General features: G+C 49.9%; 1 protein-coding gene across 2 annotated transcripts; it reads left to right on the plus strand.

Moving 5' to 3' along the window:
• The first annotated feature begins 7,739 nt into the window (after positions 1-7,739).
• Positions 7,740-15,961, plus strand: LOC137420845 (adrenodoxin). 2 transcript variants are annotated; one of them, XM_078772241.1, is made up of 5 exons: positions 7,740-7,859; positions 7,940-8,070; positions 10,291-10,435; positions 12,337-12,417; positions 15,254-15,961. In XM_078772241.1, the coding sequence occupies exons 1-5, from the start codon at positions 7,753-7,755 to the stop codon at positions 15,348-15,350; spliced, it is 561 nt and encodes a 186-aa protein (XP_078628367.1). In that variant the 5' UTR covers positions 7,740-7,752; the 3' UTR covers positions 15,351-15,961. The 2 variants fall into 2 exon arrangements, with proteins under 2 accessions (XP_078628367.1, XP_067962384.2); XM_068106283.2 differs by lacking the exon at positions 12,337-12,417.
• The last annotated feature ends 8,351 nt before the right edge of the window (positions 15,962-24,312 follow it).

Here is a 24,312-nt window from a genome sequence, read left to right on the forward strand (position 1 = left end):
GGGCGTTGCTTCGGACGGCGGCGGGCTCCAGGTCGCTGCCCCGATGCGTTGGCCTGCTGAGGAGATCTTGTCGGCTTCCCTGGCGAGGGCGCGGGGATCCGTGACCTGCGTGCTTGCCAGGGCGAGGCGTACCTGGCTAGGCAGCTGACGGAGGATCCATTTTTTCAACAGCTCTTGAAAAAGAAAATCCGGGGTGTGCTCCCCGAGCAACGAGAGCATGTAATCCATTCGCTCAGACGGGCGCGTGTCGCCGAGCTCGGGCAGGTCGAGCAGGCGCCGTGCGCGTTCCGCCGATGAGAGGGCAAAAGCGTCGAGGAGGAGCTTCTTGATCGCGCCGTACTTGTCAGCGGCTGGCGGGTGCTGGAAGAGGCTGAGGGCGCGGGCCGCGGTGGCTGAGCCGAGTGCTGCTACCACATGATGGAAGCGGGTGTCGTCGGCGGTGATGCCTCGCAGGGCGAACTGGGAGTCCGCCTGGGCGAACCAAACTGCCGCGTGAGCCTCCCAGAAGGTAGGCAGTTTGAGGGCAACTACCGTGTCCATGTCAGTAGGTCACCAATGAAGGAGCTGTGCTCCAACTCGAAACGCAAGAATGGACGCGACAAAAAGCTGGAATTCGTCCGAGTTTCTTTATTGCATCAAATCAACTCGGGTAAACTCAAAAGCCCGTTTATCGGGCAGCATTATATACAAGCACTTGAATATCTCATGCCGGAGCGTTTGCCCTTAAAAGGCGCGACTGGGCGTGTCCGGGAGACCTGGGCGAGTCTGGACTTGCCCTGGAACGGCGAGACTGGGTGTCGCCGGACGGGCCGGGTGAGCCCGGGAAAGGCGAGTCCGGGCATGCCCGGGAAAGGCGAGACTGAGCGTCTCCGGGCGGTCTGGGCGAGCCCGGCACAGCGATCGCTCCGTGGTTGCGTCCTCGGCAGGTGTAAGGCGATTGTGTATGTTCAGCGGCAACCGCTACAATGTTATATATTCTTGCAGTTGTGGGAATGCACCCTGCGGAGAACATCCATGAACACGTAGGAATTCCCCAGACAGTTATTTGTTTAGTTTGTGTGTCGGTCGATCCTTGCTCTCTGTCTGGGGAATTGGAGGAAAATGCGTTGTGAGATTAGCCTGTTTCATCCCTGGTTTGATCTTCCTCTTCTCTACATGCTTTCAATCTTCTCAATCCGAACATCAATCCGCTTAAACAATCTCAATCGATCAAACCCTCTTTCAATCCATCAGTCATTCTTTTAATTCCACAATCTATCATCCAACATTCGCTCCAGCTGTTCATCTGTCCCTCACCATTCTGACCCCTCACTCTTTTATTATTCACAAAAAACTATCGGTTCATCAGTCCGTCCGTCCCAGACTCCTCGGTCTCAAAGTTACCAGCAACATTGATCGATCCCCATACGTGCTAATTAATTCCTCAAAAAAAGAAAATCCTCTGGACTGGTCGAATTGCCTTCCCCATTCTTCCTTCCCTGCATTCTACATTCGTCACGTGGGACACTGCTTTTCACATACACCGCACAGAGGATAATTTGCATGCGCGAAGGAGTGGAAAGATCAACGGTGTCCTCCCGGTCATTCGAGTGTTTTTTTTACACGCGGGGTGGAACTATTTGAGTGTTCGCGCACGAGAGGGGAGGGGTGGGAGCACCCGTCGCCACTGGAACATCACGACGTGGGGTTTTTCCACTGCTCCATTGCTGCACCCGCCCCGTCGGATATGCACTGATGGGAAAAGGCCGCACGGGGTCAAAGGATGCTCACATGAACTTTGCTCCCTCGAGGCAATGCCCAGAGGTGGCACATATAAAGGCCTGGACTCATTTTGGTTTGGGGGCTGTTGTGTGCTCGCTAGGGACTCGATCAGAAGACTGCCTGCTTGGGGAATCACCTGCCAGAATGAACTTCGCTGGGTGCGGAATGGATTGTGCTGGGTCCTGGTACGCTGCACAGCTGCACGTACACTCATGCTATATTTTTCTTGATTTCCCTACAAACCGCTAATCATATACTTTGGACGCACAAAGGAAATCAGCATTCCTACGAGAGCTATCAATTATTACCCTCAGGGGCAATACAATGGTTCACACCTCACAGGTAAGGGAGGAATCATCCCCATACTCCACTTTGTCCTCCCATCTTCTCGGCTCCTTCTTAGTTCTTACCGATTGAATGATGGTCTTTTGTCTACGTCTATATAACTTATAAGGTAAGTCTTCATGCTACGAACATACGTGCTACAGGTAAGTCTGCTCTTCTGTGATGTAATGTCTTCAATATGCTCAATGTAATATGCTTCTGTGCAATTTTATTACGGGCACAAAAAACATGGACTCTCCTGTTTGAGGTCTCAGAACGCACTGTATTTCCGGTTTCCTTCCGTAGGGGGCGTGGTCATGACCATAAAGTACAGTGCATCACATGTGCCATCTGATTTAGCTTGCTTGTGAATACGTGCTTTGAGGATTGTCTGCTTGTGAAACAAAGATTGCTGTCAGTTCTTAGTTGCTTGTTGAATATCTTTCAAATCTGGATCGGTTGGCCTTTCCTTCATTGGTCTGGCAGAGCATGTTCATAATCGATAGATAGGAAGGTTTGCCCTACCGATTGGCTCAGCGATTAGCGAACGCTGCACTCACGGTTCCGCTCGTCCGTAATAAGTACTCGGGTGTGCGTTGAGGGCGCAGTTCCCTTGTTTAATTGATCAAATAAGGTAACACGACCGAGGGTGTGTGGACCCGTTAAATATAATACCTCCACCAGGTGAACAGTTTACGTTTTGTATCCCACTGATAGGTCAGATCTGGATTCGGACCTGAATCAAAATCTAATCAGCTTGGTGTTGTTACCAATCCAACTTATCCACCAGGTTTTGTCATAATCCATCCACAAGTTTTATGAAATATCGTGCTATATATCGTTTTTGGCCCTATCACCTACCTAATGGGAAACAATGGGCGGGCCTTGGGCGGGCTCGAGCTTAGAGCCCGCATATATGTGCCGAGGCCACGCCTCGTCCCCGGGCGTGGCCGATCGGACGATAGGCGGGGCATGCATTCCAGTACCCCGCCTGGACGTTCGCGCCACCTGCTGGTGCGCTGAATTCGTGTACCTTGCTTGTGTCCGCCACACGCGCCCCCCCAGAATTCCCGCGCACCTGAAGGGTGAGTTTGCGGGGAAGCCGGATGAATGACCCGGCCGAAACGCTCCCTGGCGATGGGTGCCGGTCTGGGGGTTGGCGGGACGGCGGGGATGGGGGGTGCCGGGGGTCCGACCGCCGGGGGGCGGCCTTGACGCGGAGGCAGAGCTGCTGGTGGGGGTGCCGGGGGTCCGACGGCCGGGGGGCGGCCTCGACGTGGAGGCAGAGCCGCTGACGGGGGGTGGTGCGGATCGAGGTGGGCCGGCTTGAGGCGGTCCACGGAAATGCGATCCGGGGCACCGCCGATGTCGACCGTGAAAAACTTGTCCCCGACCTCCAACACGCGGAAGGGCCCGTCGTACGGGGGCCGTAGCAGTGCCCGGTGGGCGTCGTGCCGGATGAACACGTACTTTGCCGTGCGAAGCTCCGGGGCGACGTGGGAAGGCGGGCAACTGTGGTGTGCCGTTGGCACCGGGGCGATCCTCCGGGCGATCTCCTGAAGGACGGAGCGCTGTTGTGCCGCAGACCAAGGAGCCGTGGAGTCGGGGATAAATTCACCCGGTACCCGCAGTGGTTGCCCGAAGACCAGCTCCGCCGAGGACGTGCGCAGGTCGTCCTTGGGCGCCATCCTGAGGCCCAGCAGGACCCAGGGGAGTCTGTTGACCCAGCTGCCGTCGCAGAGGCTGGCCCGGAACGCGGCCTTCATGGAGCGATGGAAGCGCTCGCACAGGCCATTGGCCTGGGGGTGGCAGGCCGTGGTGTGGTGTAGCTTCACCCCGAGTCCTTGCGCCACCGCGGCCCAGAGCTCCGAGGTGAACTGGGGGCCGCGGTCGGACAAGATGTCCGAGGGGGCACCGAACCGGGCAACCCAAGTGGCGATAAAGGCTTGCGCCACCTCAGCCGCAGACGTCGCCGCCAATGGGACGGCCTCCGGCCACCGTGTGGTGCGGTCGACCATGGTGAGGAGGTGGGTGAACCCTCGCGAGGGGGGCAGAGGTCCCACCAAGTCGACGTGCACGTGGTCGAACCGCCGCTCGAGCACCGTAAACGGGGCCAACGGTGCCTGGGTGTGGCGGTGGACCTTTGTGCGCTGGCACGCGAGGCACGTCCTGGCCCAGTCGCGGACGTCCTTCCGGAGGCCATGCCAGACGAACTTTGCCCCGACGAGTTTCTGGGATGCCCTCGCGCCAGGGTGGGACAGGCCCTGGATGGCGTAGAACACCGGGCACTGCCAGCCAGCGGGCACGATGGGGCGAGGCCGGCCGAGGGAGACGTCGCATAGGAGGGCCGTGCCCGTGGCGTCGAACGGCACCTCGGTGACGCGGAGGCCCGTGACGGCGGTCCGCAAGGCCTGGACGCTGGGGTCGGCGGTCTGGGCCTCCGCCATCCGGGCATAGTCGACCCCGAGGTGGACCGCGTGCACGACGGACCGGGAAAGGCAATCCGCCACCGGGTTGTCCTTACCCGCCACGTGACGGATGTCCGTCGTGTACTCGGACACGGCAGAGAGGTGGCGCTGCTGCCGTGCCGACCATGGCTCGGCGACCTTGGCCATCGCGAACACAAGGGGCTTGTGGTCAACGAAGGCCGTGAACGGGCGGCCCTCCAGCAGATGGCGGAAGTGTCGGGCCGCCAGGTGGAGTCCGAGCAACTCGCGGTCGAAGGTGCTGTACCGGCGTTCGTGCGGGCGAAGCTGCCAGCTGAAAAACGCCAGCGGTTGCCAAGCACCACGCACCCATTGCTCGTGCACCGCGCCCACCGCGTAATCCGACGCGTCGGTGGTGAGGGCGACGGGTGCATCGGGCGCCGGGTGCGCCAGCATGGTGGCGTCGGCCAGAGCCAGCTTTGCACCCGCGAACACCGCGGCCATCGGCTCCGACCAGGCGATGTCACCTTTGCCCGGCTTGCCCCGGAGGGCCTCGTGCAAGGGGCGGAGGAGCTGGGCGACGTGGGGCACGAAGCGGTGGTAAAAGTTTACCATGCCCAGGAACTCCTGGAGCCCCTTGATCGTGCGGGGCCGCGGGAAATCCATGACTGCCTCCACCTTGGCCGGTAAAGGGACAGCCCCGTGCTCGATGATGCGGTGCCCCAAGAAGTCGATGGTGGTGACACCGAAACGGCACTTGGCAGGGTTGATGATTAGGCCATGCTGGCCCAGGCGTTCGAACAGCGTGCGGAGGTGGAGCAGGTGGTCCTCCCGGGACGCGCTCGCGACTAGGATGTCGTCCAGGTAGACGAACAGGAAAGGTAAGTCGCGCAAGACGCTATCCATAAGCCACTGGAACGCCTGAGCCGCATTCTTCAACCCGAAGGGCATCCTTAGAAATTCGCAGAGGCCGAAAGGGGTGATGACGGCCATCTTCGGGACGTCGTCCGGTTGGACGGGGACCTGATGGTACCCCCGGATGAGGTCCACCTTCGAAGACACGGTCGTGTTGGCCAACCGGGCGGAAAAGTCCTGAATGTGTGGGACCGGGTAGAGGTCGGGGGTGGTGGCATCGTTGAGCCGGCAGTAGTCCCCGCATGGCCGCCATCCCCCGCCGGGCTTCGGCACGATGTGCAGCGGGGAAGCCCACGCGCTGTTGGAGCGCCGCACGATCCCCAGCCGCTCCAGCATGGCGAACTCTGCTTTCGCCACCGCGAGCTTCGTGGGCTCGAGCTGGCGTGCCCGGGCATAGACCGGCGGCCCGACCGTGGGGATGTGGTGCTCCACCCCGTGTTTAACGGCCACCGCTGAAAAGGTGGGCCGCGTGAGGGCCGGGAAACTGGCGAGGAGGCGGGTAAAGTCGTCCGCTGCCAGAAGCGTGCAAACTAAACTCGCCGGGACGGAACCGTCCAGCAAGCCGCTTGGCAAGCCGCTCGGTGAGCCGCTCTGTGAGCCGCTCAATGAGCTGCTCAGCGAACAAGCGAGCGAGCTAAAGGTTTTGGCCTGGACGAGCCGTCTGCGCTTTACGTCGACCAACAACCCATGCGCACATAGGAGGTCTGCACCGAGCAATGCCATGGGCACGCTGGCGGTCACGAACGACCATTGAAAGTGTTGCCCACCGAACCGCAGGGAGAGGCAGCGCTTCCCGAACGTGCGGATGGGTGTACCGTTGGCGGCAAGCAACGCGGGGCCCCGGCCCGCGGTTCGCTTGTCGGACGTGTAGGCTGGGATGACGCTTACCTGCGCTCCTGTATCGCAGAGGAAACGGCGCCCGGACAAGGTATCTGTGATGAATAGGAGGCTGCCGGAATGGCCGACGCTCAGGGCCGCTACCGAGCGCCGGCCTGGTCGTTTCCCGACCTGCCAAACGAGCACGGCGGGCAACACTTCTTAGCCTTGTGGCCGAACCTGGCGTGGAAATAGCACCAGGCTTGCGGCGGCAAGGGCGGTGGCGGCCGTGGTTTTCTCGGCGGCGGTGGTGGTGGGCGGTGCGCGGCAGTGGCCACGAGGGACGCAGTAGCATCAGCCTCGGGATCCACGACGGCCGCACCGTAACTCGCCCGCGTGTCGCAAGCCGCGAAGAACTTGTCGGCCTCTACGGCCAGGGCGCGCGGTTCCCTTATGTTGGAACCGGCCAGCGCGAGGCGTGCCTGTAGAGGTAGCTGGCGTAGGAAAAGCGCCCGGAATAAGAAATCCGGGGCTTGGTCACCCAGCAGCGACAGCATATAATCCATCCGCACTGATGGTCGTGTGTCGCCGAGTTCGGGAAGGTCCAGGAGGCGGTCGGCGCATTCGATCTCCGTGAGGCCGAACGTGGCGATGTGACGTTTGAGCGCCCTGTACTTGTGGTCGACCGGCGGGTGCCGCAGGATGGACACGACTCGGGCGGCCGTGCCGGGCCCGAGGGCGGCGACCACGTGGTAATAACGGGTCTCGTCCGCCGTTATGCCTCGAAGCTGAAATTGCGCTTCGGCCTGCACGAACCACACATCGGCCTGTGCTTCCCAAAACTCTGGGAGTTTTACCGCGACGGCGTTGTTGGCCATGGCGCGTTCGGTGGTCAGCAACGGCTGAACCAATCGGGGTCACCAGTGAAGTGTGATGCTGCACACACAACTTGCTTGCCAAAGAGGTAGGCCACAACGCGTTTGATAAAACCAAGAGTCTTTATTATGAAAGCTCGAACTGCAGCACTGGGCGGGCTCGAGCTTAGAGCCCGCATATATGTGCCGAGGCCACGCCTCGTCCCCGGGCGTGGCCGATCGGACGATAGGCGGGGCACGCAATCCAGTTCCCCGCCTGGACGTTCGCGCCACCTGCTTGTGCGCTGAATTCGTGTACCTTGCTTGTGTCCGCCACACTCCTAAAATATTATTCCAAGGTGGATATTACTCCAAGGTGGCCCATTAAATGAAGTTTTATTTTCTTCCGAGGTGGCAAGCAGTGTTACTAATAATAATGGATATACACATCTCAATTTGAATGTCAATTACGTTTACGGTATTGTTCGATTATTTGTACCATGAGGAGGTAGTTAGCGGTAGTACTTTTTTGGCATCGGCACGGATATCCTTTTTTGTATTGCTTTCTTAAACAACTAAAAATTCCATCAAACTAGAGATATTTGAGGAATAAGTAAAAGTAACATGTTTTCTCCACGTTGTATCTCCGACCTATCATGGCTGCGCTCAGAATTGCTTTTGCCCTGCATTCAGTTCGCGTATTCTGTCGGTTAACTCGGTTTTCCAGCCGTGTACCTTGGCGCTCGGCACAGTTGTCGACGGGGTAAGAAAGTTAAGATCCGTGGGGGAAAACGGGTTGGTATTTGGTAGTTGTTAGTTATAAATGATTGTGTTGTATTACAGGGCTTGCGAATCGGCGCGGGTGAACTTCGTGTTTGTGAATCGCGATGGGGAGAGTTTACCTGTCCAAGGTATTGTGGGAGAAACGCTCCTGGAACTGGTGGTGAGGACAGGATTGGACATCGATGGCTTTGGTAGGAATTCGAAGCATGAACGCCTTTATTTTGCGATACGCTCAAATGTTTTTCATTTTTGTTTTTTATAATTTGCCAGTCTACATGGTACGTACGCAAAATTGCGGCATTTGCCCTCCCCCTTATCCTTTCCTCCTTCCTCCTTCCTCGTCCTTCTCCTCCCCCTCTGCAATCTGCATCCTCCTCCTCCCCCTCTGCATCCTCCTCCTCCCCCTCTGCATCCTCCTCCTCCCCCTCTGCATCCTCCTCCTCCCCTCTGCATCCTCCTCCTCCCCTCTGCATTCTCCACCTCCTCCTCTGCATCCTCCTCCTCCCCTCTGCATCCTCCTCCTCCCCTCTGCATCCTCCTCCTCTGCATCCTCCCCCTCCCCCTCTGCATCCTCCTCCTCTGCAGCCTCCTCCTCCCCCTCTGCATCCTCCACCTCCCCTCTGCATCCTCCTTCTCCTCCTTCTCCTCCTTCTCCTCTGCTTCCTTCTTCTCCTCTGCATCCTCCTTCTTCTCCTCTGCATGCTCCTTCTTGTCCTCTGCATGCTCCTTCTTGTCCTCTGCACGCTCCTTCTCCTCTGCACGCTCCTTCTTCTCCTCTGCACGCTCCTTCTTCTCTGCACGCTCCTTCGTCTCCTCTGCACGCTCCTTCTTCTCCTCTGCACGCTCCTTCTTCTCCTCTGCATGCTCCTTCTTCTCCTCTGCACGCTCCTTCCTTCTCCTCTGCACGCTCCTTCGTCTCCTCTGCATCCTCCTTCTCCTCTGCATCCTCCTTCTTCTCTGCATCCTCCTTCTTCTCTGCATCCTCCTTCTTCTCTGCATCCTTCTTCTTCTCCTCTGCATCCTTCTTCTTCTCCTCTGCATCCTCCTTCTTCCCCTCTGCATCCTCCTTCCTCTCCTCTGCATGCTCCTTCCTCTCCTCTGCATGCTCCTTCGTCTCCTCTGCATCCTCCTTCTTCCCCTCTGCATCCTCCTTCTTCCCCTCTGCATCCTCCTTCTTCCCCTCTGCATCCTCCTTCTTCCCCTCTGCATCCTCCTTCTTCCCCTCTGCATCCTCCTTCTTCCCCTCTGCATCCTCCTCCCCCCCCCTCTGCATCCTCCTCCTCCCTCTCTGCATCCTCCTCCTCCCCCTCTGCATCCCTCCTCCCCCTCTGCACCTTCCTTCTTCTCCTCTGCATTATCCCCCTCATCCTTTGCATCCTCCTCTACCCCTTCATCTTCCTCCATCTCTTCATCCTCCTCCATCTCTGCATCATCCTACTTCTTCTCCGCAACCTCCTCTGTATCCTCCCCCGCCTCAGCCTTTGCATCCTCCTCCTCTACCACCTCTGCATCATCCTCCTCTTCCACCTCTGCAGCCTCCTACTCTTCCACCTCTGCATCCTCCTCAGCCTCCACTTCTTCCTCTGCATCCTCCTCTTCTTCCTCTGCATCCTCCTCTGCGTCGTCCTCCTCCTCCTCTACATCCTCCTCATTCCCCTCCTCTTCCGCCATTATCCCACCCTTGTGGGGTCAACCGGGGAAGCTTGGTCCGAGTCTTCATGAGCCAGCTAGCCAGGCCTGACAGACTTGTTAGGGCAGGAATTTGTAAAATCATATTGGGTCAGGGTGCCGGCAATGGCTCGCCTACCCTTCCTGAAGGACACAGTGGGATCTTTAGCGTCCACCAACGAATGCCGCAGATGGGACGCCCATTTAACGTCCATCCAAGGGACGGCACCCACATTGATGAATCGCCCCACCTGTGAAACACCAGGCTGAAAGTTTATAGCTGGGTCAGGAATCAAACTTTGGCTAGACAGCTTTGAGGTGAGTCTGCGCACCTCTAGGCCATTCTGTCAGCCCTCCCCTATCCTCTCTCTAATGTTCCTTAAAATACTCACCTCACCGGCCCGTTCATACAGAATGAATATGTTCCCAGAAGGGGCATGCCTCATTGGTCTTGTGGCCTTTGCTTAATGAATATATCATTATGCACTTGTCTTATTTGGTGCTGTTGGAGATTTACTCTTTTAATCTACAAGACAAAAGTATAATTAATTGCTATGAAGATGAGGCATACCCAAACTCAGCTTTTAAAACTGAAGATATTTTATAAGAAGGATTGTGACAAACATGAAGAAGCATAAAAGGAAATGTTTTTTCTTTTTCACTTTTGTTTCATCACAACGTCAAACTTAAATTGCTTATTGTACAACTCTCTCTTTTTGCACATTTCCTTCCTGAACATGTAGGCGCGTGTGAGGGAACCCTCGCGTGCTCTACTTGCCACGTGATTCTTCCTCCACCACCCCCTAAACCCCTTCCTTGCATTCCGCTTCCTTTGCCATCAGAAGAAGAACTGGACATGCTGGACATGGCCTACGGACTTACTGACACGTAAGTATAGATTTGTGACAAAGGGCAGAAAAGGTGTGTGCAGACAAGAGGGGTCTGTATCTCTATATATAAAGGAGTGTGTGGGTGTGTGTGTGTGTGTGTGTGTGTGTGTGTGTGTGTGTGTGTGTGTGTGTGTGTGTGTGTGTGTGTGTGTGTGTGTGTGTGTGTGTGTGTGTGTGTGTGTGTGTGTGTGTGTGTGTGTGTGTGTGTGTGTGTGTGTGTGTGTGTGTGTGTGTGTGTGTGTGTGTGTGTGTGTGTCTGTCTGTGATGTCTGGATATAACTCAAGAACTACACATCGGAGAAAAGTTTTAGACACAGATTCGGAATCAGCATAAAATCCCGGTGGTTTTAGGCTACGTTTTATTCTAATATCAATGGTTTAAAAAAACCGCGCCAGCTGCAATTCCATGGTGTAGTTTGTGGCGGCACGAGACCTTCGGGGTGTATTGCAATGGTTTGTCGGGTTTGGCTGTGGGTCCAGAATAGTTCCCATTTCCTCATGTTCTTCCACTTTTATTTTGATTCTTCTGTTACAACGCCTTCCTTATCTACCTTATATCCCCCCGACGAGGCCTCTACATAATTTCATGCGGCAGAATATCGTGCATTTTGAGTGAAAGAAGTGAGACGAAGTTGTAGGAGGAAGAAGAGGCGCGGTCACTGTGGAGGCCTCGATCGTGAGTGGAAATGGCGGGAATTGCGTTTGTATCGCAAAGTAAAGGATCTGCATTCATTTCTGAACTTGCATTGGTGGATTGTTATACATCTGCATTATTTTTCATGAAAAAAGTTTATGTTGAACTTTAAGGCTCCAAGCACGGACTATATATATAGCCCTCATTGAGACAAAATCTAAAAGTAAAAAGCCTGCCATCGCTTGCCAAGCTAGCCGTTCCCCCCTCCCCTCCACTCCCCCTCCCCTCCCCCCTCCCTCTCCCCCCTCTCCCTCCCCTCCCCCCTCTCCCTCCCCTCCCCCCTCCCACTCCCCTCCCCCTCCCACTCCCACTCCCCCTCCCCTCTCCCACTCCCCCCTCCCCCTCCCCACTCCCCCTCCCCCTCCCCACTCCCCCCTCCCCCTCCCCACTCCCCCCTCCCCCTCCCCACTCACCCCCTACCTCCCTCCCCCCCTACCTCCCTCCCCTCCCCCCTTCCCCTCCACTCCCCCCTCCCCCTCCACTCCCCCCTCCCCTCCCCTTCCCTCCCCCCTCCACTCCCCCCTCCCCTCCCCTTCCCTCCCCCCTCCACCCTCCCCCCTCCCCTCCCCCTAACCCCTCCCTTCCCCCTCTCCATCCCCTCCCACCTCCCACTCCCCTCCCCCCTCCCACTGCCCTCCCACTGCCCTCCCCCTCCCCTCCCCTCCCTCCTCACCCCCTCCCTCCCCCTCCCCCTTCCCCTCCACTCCCCCCTCCCCTCCCCCCTCCCCCCTCATCTCCCACTCCCCCTCCCCTCCCCCATCCCTTCTCACCTCCCACTCCCCTCACCTCCCACTCCCCCTCCCCTCCCACTCCCCCTCCCCTCCCACTCCCCTCCCCTCCCCCCTCCCCCTCCCCTCCCCCTCCCCCTCCCCTCCCCCTCCCCCCTCACCTCCCCTCCCCCCTCACCTCCCCTCCCCCCTCACCTCCCCTCCCCCTCCCCCCTCACCTCCCCTCCCACCTCCCTCCCCCCTCCCTCCTCCCCCTCACCTCCCCCCTCCCTCCTCACCTCCCCCCTCCCCCCTCCCCTCTCCTCCTCCCCCCTCCCCTCTCCTCCTCCCCTCCCTCCTCTTCCCCCTCCCTCCTCTTCTCCCCTCCCCCCCTCTTCTCCCCTCCCCCCCTCTTCTCCCCTCCCCACCCTCTCCTCCCCTCCACCCCCGTTCCCCTCCCCTCCCCTTCCTCCTCCCCTCCCTTCCCCCGCCCAGCAGTGCTGGGTACTTCCCATGGCCAGCTGTACGTGGGCTGCTCGAGGGTTGGAAAACCAAGCAATCTTTATGTCTTGGCACCAAGTAAGAAAACCAGAAATGTTGTATACCAAGAGGTTTTGAGAAATTGAAAATTGACAAAACTTCATGTAGGAAATGTACTGTGATATTGCTCTAAAATATACATGTTCTTTTCATCATATATTTGTATTATTCTTATTCAACCCGGGCGAAGCCGGGTACCTCAGCTAGTAGTGTATAAATGGCTGTTTATTTGCATTACTGGAAAATAAAAACTTGTGTGTTTTGTGTGTGTAATACTATTTGTGTCTATAAATTAATTACGTACCATTGAAATGTAACTTTTAACTCTTTAGATTGTTAAACCCCCTTTGAACCATTGAAGACCCTTTAAGACCCCTAAGATCCTTAAGCCCCCAAATACCCCAAATACCCAGAGGACCAAAAGACCCCCCTGGGTCCGGCAGGCAGGTGTGTTACGAGGCGGTGAAGGCCAATGAAAATTTGGTACAATGGACCAACAGGCCCCCTCGTCATCTATCTATAATTCCAGCAATCTCTGTGTGTGTGTGTGTGTGTGTGTGTGTGTGTGTGTGTGTGTGTGTGTGTGTGTGTGTCTGTGTGTCTGTGTGTGTGTTTGTTTGTTTGTCTGTGACCGCTGTTTCTCGACAACCACGGGTCCGATGTACTTTAAACTTGCCAGGTATATTGCTGGGGACCCGAGGATGTGCCTTTTCAAGGTTTCATATTAATCGGACAAGTAGTTACCGAGCTATGTCCAAAAAACGATTCAACCAATCAGAGAGCAGCGAGCTATCACGTGTGCCGAACGTGCCGAACAGACTCTGCCTCGGACGGCACATTTGAGAGCGTATTCATTTATTTCACGTTGGCAAACTATGTTGGCGTTAAACTATGTTTTAAAACTAATTAAAACTAATTTGCCATTCTTTCGCTTTCCTGCGCCTTTGTGCACGCTATGGCGATTTCTTTACCAAACTCCGCAAGCCGTTCGCTTTGGACCAAACCATTTCATGTAAATAGAGGGGGGGGATTGTCACCGTACTCGCAAGCCGTTCGCTTTGGACCAAACCATTTCATGTAAATAGAGGGGGGGGATTGTCACCGTACTCGCAAGCCGTTCGCTTTGGACCAAACCATTTCATGTAAATAGAGGGGGGGGATATAATTTTAGATATAGATATAGTACGGGCATGCCCTAGTCTATCTATAATTCCAGTAATCTCTGTGTGTGTGTGTGTGTCTGTGTGTCTGTGTGTTTGTCTGTGACCGCTGTTTCTCGACAACCACGGGTCCGATATACTTGAAACTTGCCAGGTATATTGCTGGGGACCCGAGGATGTGCCTTTTCAAGGTTTCATATTAATCGGAGAAGTAGTTACCGAGCTATGTCCAAAAAACGATTCAACCAATCAGAGAGCAGCGAGCTATCACGTGTGCCGAACGTGGCGAACAGACTCTGCCTCGGACGGCACATTTGAGAGCGTATTCATTTATTTCACGTTGGCAAACTATGTTGGCGCTATGTTGGCGTTAAACTATGTTTTAAAACTAATTAAAACTAATTTGCGATTCATCGTAACTGCGATATGCGACCTTCCGGACAGTCAAATGAGGACGTCACTTCCGGACTTACGGATAGTCATAGTGACGACGTACTGATGCTGAACGTGGCGAGCAGACGCTGTAAGGTACGATCGATTGTAGTACACGTTTATAATAACTCTGCCGATACAGGCCCGATTAACTGCAGCGCCATCCGAGCTGCGGCGTCGGGACGATACATTCATTGTACGGTCACATCACGCACTTACGGGCACGCCCATGGGCCCATGGGCACGCCCATGCATGTCATGCATGGGCGAAGACATTTTTTTTTTTTTTTTTGGCAAGGGACGGGCACCCACGTACGGGCACGTCCTAGTATAAAATAATTTGAAATGTATCTTTGGGAGCGGCCAAGGCTATCACGGTATTCTTTTTATTACTGGCAATTGTTAGTAATGTTATTTATTACCCTGCGCTTGCGAAGTGAAAAGCAAAGTTAGGCGATCGGTGGCGTGCGTGTGTACGTGTGGTGTACGTACTGAGTGTCTGTCCTTTTAAAATTAATTTTCTCGGCAATTATTGGTTTGATTGACACAAAATTTTCACCTTACGAGCGCCTCCTCCTGTATAATTTTTTTATTCATAATTATGACGTCATAAATCGCGTGGTACGGACGCCATCTTGGAAAAAAGTTGCACCTTTATATCTCTGAAATCCGCTCAATGGAAAAAATTGAAACATTGCTCATTGTCAAGTAGTCCACATGGGGAATAAGTGTTGTTAACGATGACATCATTGGTGCTTTAATTATGATGTCATAATTAAGGCAAGTACAACTCTTGGTCTTAGTCAAATCGGTTTGAAATTTATTGAGCATGATGGACGGACAATTATACTGAGAATGTACGTTGTTGGGGAAAAATGCCATGGGCATAGAAATGGTCCCTTTATATGTTGTTGTTCATGTGGCAAAGTGGTCATATGTGGCAAAGTATAGAAAATAAGGGCCAATTCCATAGCTTGTAGAAAATTCCAAATAATAGGAAATAAGGGACATTCAAAAATCTCGTATGCATGCTGAACTACCCTTGTGTTCTTGGGAGGAACCAAATAATGCTCTAGAAAAGTTCATATAAAGGGGCATTACTTGGTTCCTCCTGGGAACACGAGGGTAGTTCAGCATGCATACAAGATTTTTTGAATGTCTGTTCTTTTCTATATTGCTTGGCATTTTTTCCAATAATTGATAAGCAAATCCTTGTAAAATGCAATTTTCTGTCTGCACCACCCATCCCTTCTCCCCCTCAACTGTCACCCGCCTCTTTCCAGCTCCCGTCTGGGATGCCAAGTGCGAATACTACCAGAGATGGAGGGCTGTACCATTCAGGTCCCACTTGGCTTTTTTGACATGAGGGAGGATGATTGAGAGGATGAAGGCAGGAAGTTCATGGCAGATACATGACATTGGCTGGTCTTGAGTTGTGATAAAATAAATGGTATGGGTACTGTATTTTGAAATAATTTATTTAACATAATATTTTTTTATTAGGCAACTTATTTTCCAATCTTTTTCCATTTGATTTGGATTTTGTTATTAAATTGAAGGACTAATAGGATTTTAAATAAATTGGATTTATTTGGGTCTGAATTGTGCGATTTCGATTTCATTTATTTTATTTTTGGTGTGTGATACAAATGTCGGGCAACCGCGTTATTACCTCCTTAAACCTGTGCCCCCCTTTTCAACTTCCTGTTGATTATGCTATTAAGGTATACACAGCACTGTCCAGGCCTGCTGTTGATATAAACTTGTGAAATCTGTAACCTTTCACACTGCCGCCTTTGGGCGGTGGTTTACGCTAATGCCCGTTTGGTAGGTGGCTATTTGCTCTGGTTTCACATGCTGGAATGTTTTTATGTTAATATTGAATTCACGTTTGTGGTGTTATTGGAAAGAAAAAGCCTTGTGTTTCATTCTGATGACCTCTATAGTGATTTTATTAATTATTTATTCATAAACTCCAAATGTAAGACCAATCAAGAGATGCACTTGTCAAATCTATTTTGTTACGATGCCATTGCAGCACAGATTATATTCACCTTTTTTTTTCTTTTTTAGGCCTGTACAAAACAACTATAATAAATATATATATATATATATGTTCTATGGAAGAAAAAAAAATGGATGGGGTTTTTGATTTCTTTATTGGAAGGCTGCTTTATTTCCAGACATCAAAGTAAATGGATCTATGGTATGCTAATTGGTCTCCATGGGAATGAGATTGCTGCTGGTGAGAGAGCAAGATGCACCAACACATTGATCAATCTGTATTTGTAATCCATATATGAGGAACATTCGTAAAGTTATCAGGAGAGTCGATGGTCCAAGATATGCCAACTTTAAAATTTTCCAAAATACCACGGCAATGGTAACAACAAGCAAAAACTTTTCCAGTATAACAAGCAAGAGGGGGACATGCAATTGATGGCAAGCAGAAGACCATTCAAAAATGTCTGCATTGTCCATTATGTTTTTGTTACTGACAACTCATGAACCACTGGAGGGATTTCAATCAGATATGACTGTTCAGACAGTAATACTTGTAATAGGCTTCGAAACAGCCATCCTTGACCATGTTGTGAAACGTTGGACGTGACCCTCACGTTTTTTTTCTTCAGCCCTCCCTTTTCCACCTTTATTCACTTTTAAATTCGTTTTCTCCACAAATGTTTGAGCAATTGGCACAATACTTCCAACATAGGAGTGCCCACCCATGAAAAATTTAAAAACAAACTTGCATGATGGAAAATGTGGCCGACATTTCCAAAAGTCTGTTTTCTGTTGGCACGGTGCTCGAAAAAGGCCAACCCCTGCTCTATGGGGAAAAATGGCCTCTAAAGGTGGTTCTTCTTTTCTTATTGGATGCAGGCTATTTCACATATCAGGAATAAACAAAGATAAATTCATTAGAATTTCGTTCAAAACGTCAAAGGTCTAATGTCATGTGACCTTTGAGATCAAATGCAACAGTGGGTTGACATCTGATGTAGGCAGAGAAATATTAATTTGTGCATACGCATTTAATTCTACTCATAATTACTTTTCTTTGGATACATACTTAACACTTGTGAAAGAGCTAGTACTACTAGTACATGGAATGGATCAGGATGCAACAGAACATAAGGGACACCAACAGCAGAGTTGAAAGACAAAATATAGGAAGATTTGGGAAAACCAATGGGTGTAGGAATGGGAGGCAGGAAAGGATACATGGGGTGGATAAGATGGATACAGAAGGAAACCCTCAAGAGGGGAAAAGTAGAAATTTGGAAGGAGGATGGCTTAGGTGGGGTTTAACGAGGGTATGAAATATCAGGGTTTTGGATTGGGGATGATCTGAGATGGTGGTGAACAGCTGTTTTGATGACCTGGAGGGAAGAATGAGGTTGAAGAGAATGTGGAAGTTGGTTCCACAGGTGTGGAAAAACGAATGAGTGGAGGTTAGCAGTGATCCTGGATTTAGGTAGTTTCATCTGAAGGGGTTGATGGTGGACCATGTGTGCCCTGCAGAAACCTGGCGGGTACAATGCACGGAAAGAGCAGATGGTGCGAGACCACAAAGGAAGCGGGAGAAGACGGAGACCACTTGCCTAGTTTTACTTATAAAACAACAGTACTGTAGTTGTACTCTGCTCAGTACAGGAGTAAACAGTTGCTAATTAAGAAAATAAACAAGCAAACCAAAAGTGAATAGGAGAGGGACGTGGCCGAGAATATTAATCAGGATTACAGTATCGAAGGGGTTAAGATTAAGAAAAGTGTTGGCCCGTTGAAGGATAGCAGAATGAGATTGGTTAGTGAGGAAAATGAGAAGGTAGTTTTTATTATTAAATGGTTGTTTTACTTCAACATTTATACAATAACATTCCAAGGCAATATTTTTACCTGTGTGAGAGTCAGTGAAGAGGTGAGGAAAGGATTTTAGAGCAGTTGCAGGTAGGAGTAGATAAAGAAAGTTGATAAACAATAACATGAACCTGAGAGTAATGAGGAAGATGGCAGAGCAGGTAAGCGAGATGTTAACCTATTTCTTTAACAGCTAAGTGGAGTCAGGAGAATTACCAGATGATTGGAGAGTAACAAATCTATCACCGTTTTGTTTCTTGTTCTTTGAGACTTTGAGGCTCCTCAAAGAGTAAGGTGAAGGAGGGTGTGAACTGATGTTGGGGTGGCAAGGCCACAATAAGTAAGAAAATGAGCGAACAGAAGAAGGGAGGCTAAAAAACATTGCAACTGCATGTAAGAGAGTTTGGTTATAAAGGGTTAATGGGGGTGATAAACATTGTGGATAAGGATGGGAAATGACGCGAGATGGCGGTATACCACTTATTGGAAGCCCTGGACGGAAGACGAGCACAGAGTAGCCTTTGCAAGTATGTTCCAGAGATATTAAGTGAGAAGTAAGAGTTGAGACGTTCAGTTAGCCTGGATATTTGAGAGTTTAACCAGGAGAGAGTTGCTGCAAGAGGCATTGCATCCTGGAGCTGTTGGGGAGAGTCAAGAGGGCTGAGACAGCAGAAGGAGCTTGACCGGAGGAGAGGCAACTCAAAACAAAAAAAAAATACACGATACCGATGTGCCTGCACCTTGAGAGCAGCAGGCCTTGTTGCTTTGGCCTCATCTTGGGAGACTCCAATAATGTTGAGAGCTTTAGATACCACTGCTATTTAAGAAGGGTCATTGGACATAAGTACCTTAGACTGGATTTTCTTTTGAGCAGGTTCATGAAAAGTACAAAGAAAATGTAGTTGCATAAACAAAATATGTCCTTTAAAAAAAAAAAAATCAATTAAATGAAGGAAAACCTGTTGCACACTGAACTTCAATGATTGATTAGGAGTATCTGCATTGTACTTTCACATATTTACATTAAAATTTGGTTTATTTTCAGAGGAAATCAGGATGTGTCTTTCACCATCTCATTATGTAGCCATGGCAATATTAAAATGAATGAAAAGCAGATATGATATTTGTACATAACCAAACTTGGCACAATGGTTAGCGCTTCTCTGAGTCTGGGAGTGTGGCGGTTCGAACCCTGGCTAACTTGGACCAAAGACTTTAAGGCTGAGTCACACCAAATATTTTATAAATGGTATGTGCTGTTCACGTATTTAATGCCCAACATTTATGAAAGAATAGTGCAGGTACAAACAACCATAGGTTGGCAACCATTGCACAGGCTTAATGGCCTAAGCTCCTTGTAATAAGTTATATTTCTATTTTTTTTGCATGGATTAAAGGGTCCATGAAAAAGAAAATTCTTCCCTGCTCATTTTCCTAATCATTACCTCCACCACCGAAGATGGACGGAGGTTATGTTTTCACCCCTTTTTTCTTTTTTGTTACTTGCGAAATTGAATGATTTGCAAGTATATTGGTTGGTCTGGACTGATATTCTCTCTGTTTGTTTGTCAATCACCTACAGGTCAAATTTTTACTCCAATCTTCACAAAACTTCACCACCTGGTAGAGGTAGTGCGAGCTGGAAGCCTCTTGTTTTTTAGGTTAGTAGGTTAAAAGGTAAAGGTCATACAAATCGTAAATTTACAACCAATTCACTTGATACCGATATACACTCCGGAGCAAAAAAAATGAGCCAAGCTGTTTGTTTTTAGCTCACCTGCAACAAAGTTCAGGGGAGCTTATGCGTTGGCGTGTCGTCCGTCCGTCCGTCAGTCCGTAAACACTTGCAACTTCTTCTCCGAAACCGCTGAAGGGATTGTGACCACACTTGGCACAAATTATATTTGTTGTTGTGACTAAAGTTTGTTCACGGCATTAAAAAAAATCGGGGTCTAAGGGGTCGACCGGGGGTCAACGTGGATCCAGCTTTGACCCCCCAAAATAGGAATTTGCTTTCTCTGAAACTACACACACAATTTCGATGAAACTTGACTACAACCTTCACCACCCACGATGTACCAAAGTTTGTTGACGACATTTAAAAAATCTGCCCCTTCAGGGGTCTATGGGGTGGTTGCCCCCTAAAATAGGTATTTGCTTTCTTCTCAGAACCTACACACGCAATTTCGATGAAACTTCACCACAACTTTCATCGCCTGTGATGTACCAATGTTTGTTCAAGGTGTTAGAAAAATTGGGGTCTGAGGAGCTAAACAGGGTTGGGGGAAGGGCTCCACCTGGTAGCCTTCAGAAAGGGGGTCTTTCTGAAGACAGAAAGCCCCCTCTTTTGGGGTTGCCCCCCAAAATAGGTATTTTATTGTTTGTTTGTTTGAAGTCTTATGATTATGTTAGTTTGATTCGACATTCTGTCCTGTCTTCTAACAACCATTGAAATTGGTTTAAAATACCTTTAGTCAGTGCAGTATACTCTTTATTCTACCCGGTGAGCGCCAGAGGTATTGCCCCTATGTTTATTGCTCGTGTTCCAGTAGCTAAAAGCCCTCCACATGGTTTACAGCAATTTCTTTGAAAAAATTCAGTCTTTTAAGAAATTTTATTATCAAAAAAACGAAAATTACAAAATTTCCGTATTTTCGTTTTTTACGGCTAATATATCAGGAAAGACAAAATAGCTCGAAATTTTACACATAAAAAGTTAGCTAAGACTGTTTTGATTTGTTCTGTCACAAAAAATTTCAAACATATTTTCCTGTTAGAAGTATACCTTTAAAGATCTGCAATGCATTTTTAGGGTGTTGTTGTGTTTTTTGACTGTTTAGTGCATATGTAGTGCCGAAATGGCTCTAATTTCAGTTAGGGTAGGTCATGTTTTTTGTTTCAATTTAAAAATGCCTCCGAAGAAAGAGAAGTTCCATACTGATGGGGATATTAAAAATCGAATTGCTTGTCTTCGTCAAGCGGGCAAGACATGTTCTGAAATCCACAAGCTCCTGAAGGAGAACATCCCTATTTATCTGCCTACCATAAAGAGAATAGGTCTGCAGTTCCATAAAAATGTTCCTACTGCAAGGAAGAAGGGATCTGGCAGGCCTAGAGCCACTACAAGTAAAGAATGACAGGTTACTGAACTTCTTAGTTCTCCAGGAAAGAAAGAAAAGCCTGCGGAATCTATTAGAGGAATTCAGAACTGCTGAAAACAAGACTGTTTTTCAGAAGGACTATCACAGGAAGGTTGACTGATGCTGGTTTTGCCTCAAGAAGATGTGCTAAGAAGCCTTTATTATCTAAGAAAAACATTCAGGACAGATTGCACATTTTGGCCGAATATGGGAACTGTGATTCAGACTGGTTTCAGAGTTCAGAAGAGCGATGAATCAATATTTCAGCTTTGCAGTGATGCCCCAGAACGTTGCCTTCGCGGATCTGGTGGGCGATTCAACCCTGCATGCTTTTCAACAAATGTGAAGCATGGAGGAGGTGTCATCATGGTCCAGGGTGCATTTTTTTCGGCTGGTGTTAGTGAGCTGATAAGGTGTGAACAGTCAATTACTGACAAGGAATACCAGAAAATATTAGAGAAAGGATTACTTCCCAGCCTTCAAAAGTTATTTCCTGGAGAGAAAAGCAAAGAAGAAATTTTTCAACAAGATAATGCTCCTGTCTGTAATGCAAAAGCCACCAAAAAGTGGTTGGAGAAAAACTCACTGAAGCTTTTTGAACCCCATAGGCATAGAGAATCTTTGGTCCTATATTCAGCACAAACTTATTGGAAGGAATTTTGCAAATTCTGATCAACTTTGGGAAGCTGTCAAACATGAATGGGACGATATTTAACATTTCTCGGTGCAAGAAGCTTTGTGAAAGTTTGACCAAAACACTGGATTATTTAAAGAAAGCTAAGGAACAAGCTATTCCACACTAATTTGTAGTTATTTCTGCATTTTCTGGTGTTTCGATGGTTTTTGAATATATGGTAAAATAGTTATGACAAAAACTTTTTTTTTTTGTATACAACATCGAGGCTCATGTAAGAGCTAACATCAATCACAAAAAAAAACAACCGACACACAAAACACAATAAAGGGAGTGGGAGACGAGATGGTCCTACTTAGGCAGTTAAGACCGAAAAATAGGGCGTATCGTTCATTTTTTCAGGAAAGCACCAAATTTGGCACAGATGTAGTATGGACCTATACAATTGTTTTCCTGAGGGGCGCCCAAAAATTCAGAACCCCTGGTGGTCGCCATATTGAATTTCAACATGACTGCCCTCTGTGACCGATTTCCCTCAATAACCTCTATACTATGAGCGATAACACCACAGTTCCAGTGTCTTACCCCATGTTTTCATGGTCTCTGAATCCAATGGGATCAATTGCATAAAGATTGGCATCCATCATCTTTAATTTCAAGATGGCCGCCATGGTGTTTCCATTTTCCTTGAATCTCTCATAGTATTTTAGGTAAAATTTCAATTCCAAGTGATACACATTGTTTTATTGGTCTCTGATAACAATGGAATGGTATTAATTAATCAAAGTTACACACAGTTGCAGTTTTAACTTAAAATATTGTGGGCACTTGAAAGGTGGAGGCTCTCGCACAGACGCGTAGTACTACAAGCACTGTCAATCGCAGTCACACAGTGATGTGCAGGGCAGATTTGCCCTGGAGCATTTGCAGTTGCCTTTACAGGCCGACTTAAAATGGCAGCTTGTAAGCTCTGAACATGCCTCCTGTATCAGTGGTATTGTGGTCCAAATTGGTGTCCAAGAAGTCCCTGTTTTCATCCAGCCCCAATCAGCTGGTGATGGAAGTTCTGGGTAGGGCACAAGTGCCTGACTCCATACGTGTCCAGCCTGAAAACATGCACGTTTGAGGTGTTGTTCGAAGGCGTCTGCTGTTGGGGGAATGTGATCAATTGTTCTTGCCTTCTTCGTGAACAAGTGTCGGCGCATGTCATTCACTGTCTTTATCTCGGTAGTCCGGTCATAGAGGATGGCAACATATCTTTCTAGACTCGGACTTCCTGCGGCCAAGGCCGGTGGCAATTTTATGGATGGCAAGGTAGCGGTAGCTTTTACCAGTGCCAATGGCAATCCAGAGTTCCTCCACACCATGTGACTGGTAGGTAAAGTAGTGTGCTATTGCCAAGACCACAATATCAGAATCTACAGTTCGAATCAATACCCGTTTTCTCCCCTTTTTCATGGCATCCAGGACATTTTTAATGAATTTTTGGGTGCCCCTCAGGAAAACAATTGTATAGGTCCATACTACATCTGTGCCAAATTTGGTGCTTTCCTGAAAAAATGGACGATGCTTCCTCTGAACTGCCTAACTAGAGAGAGAGCGAAGCACACAAGTACAACAGCAGAGAACAGGGACAACAGAATATTTGTGGGAGGGATAGGGCTTGGGGGGAGGAGGCATGGGAAGGTGGGGGGGGGGGGGGGGAGTGGGAGAGGTATGAAACACATGGTCACTGCTAGAACTTCCAGCAAAGAAAGAAGTTGGTATTTCCAAAAAAGTGGATCTGGGGTGAATTAACGGGGGGAGAACAGATCAAGGTTTTGGATGGGGGAAGATAAGAGATGGTGGTGAACAGCTGTCTTAAAGACCTGGAGGGAGAAGTGGGATTGAAGAGAGTGAGGGAGTTTGTTCCAGAGGTGTGAGTAATGAAGGAGTGAAGGTGAGCAGGGAGTCATGATTCTCGCAATTTCACCAGAAGAGGGTTGCTGGCAGATCTTGTGTGACCTGTAGGAATATTTGGGGGACAGAGCACAGATAGAACTGGGGGAGCTAGGCCGGATAGGAGTCGGTAGAAGACAGAAAGACCACCTTCCTGTCTGCGGTGAGTGAGTGAAAGGCCCTCGGAGTTAACTTCATCGTGGGAGATTCCAATGATTCTGAAAGCTTTGGTTTCAACAGCGTGAAGACGAGCTAGGTGTGAGGCAGGAGCACCAGCCCAGAGGGGAGAACAGTATTCCATTGAGCTGCAGATGAAAGCCTTGTATGTGGTGAGGAGCTCAGGTGTGCCAAGGAAGGACTTCGCACAACGGAGGATGCCCAGTCAGCAACTGGCTTTGGAGGCCAGCTTGGAAATGTGTTTTTCCCAGGAAAGATTATGGCAGATAGTGAGACCCAAAAGCTTGAGTGACAGAACTTCTTCAAGAGGATTGTTCAGAAAGTAGATGGAAGGGTTGTCCAGACGGTCTTTTCGGAGAGACAAAGTGAGAGTGTGAGAATCTCACTCTGTCTCTCCTAAACTTCCCTTTCAAATCTCCTCATCCTCCTCACTGTTCGTTTTCCGTTTTTCATGGAAAACGAACATTTATTGCAAAATGAGTTTTTTGTGATTTTCGAGTCAGAGAACCGTTTGAAAACGTTGGAAGAGGGGTGGAAAGCAGGTGAGTTTAGGGAATGTAGGAAGGAAGAATTGTAAGAGATGGAATTTTTA

This window comes from Myxine glutinosa, chromosome 2 (assembly GCF_964187855.1).
Source record: "Myxine glutinosa chromosome 2, kmMyxGlut1.1, whole genome shotgun sequence".
Lineage (NCBI taxonomy): Eukaryota > Metazoa > Chordata > Myxini > Myxiniformes > Myxinidae > Myxine > Myxine glutinosa.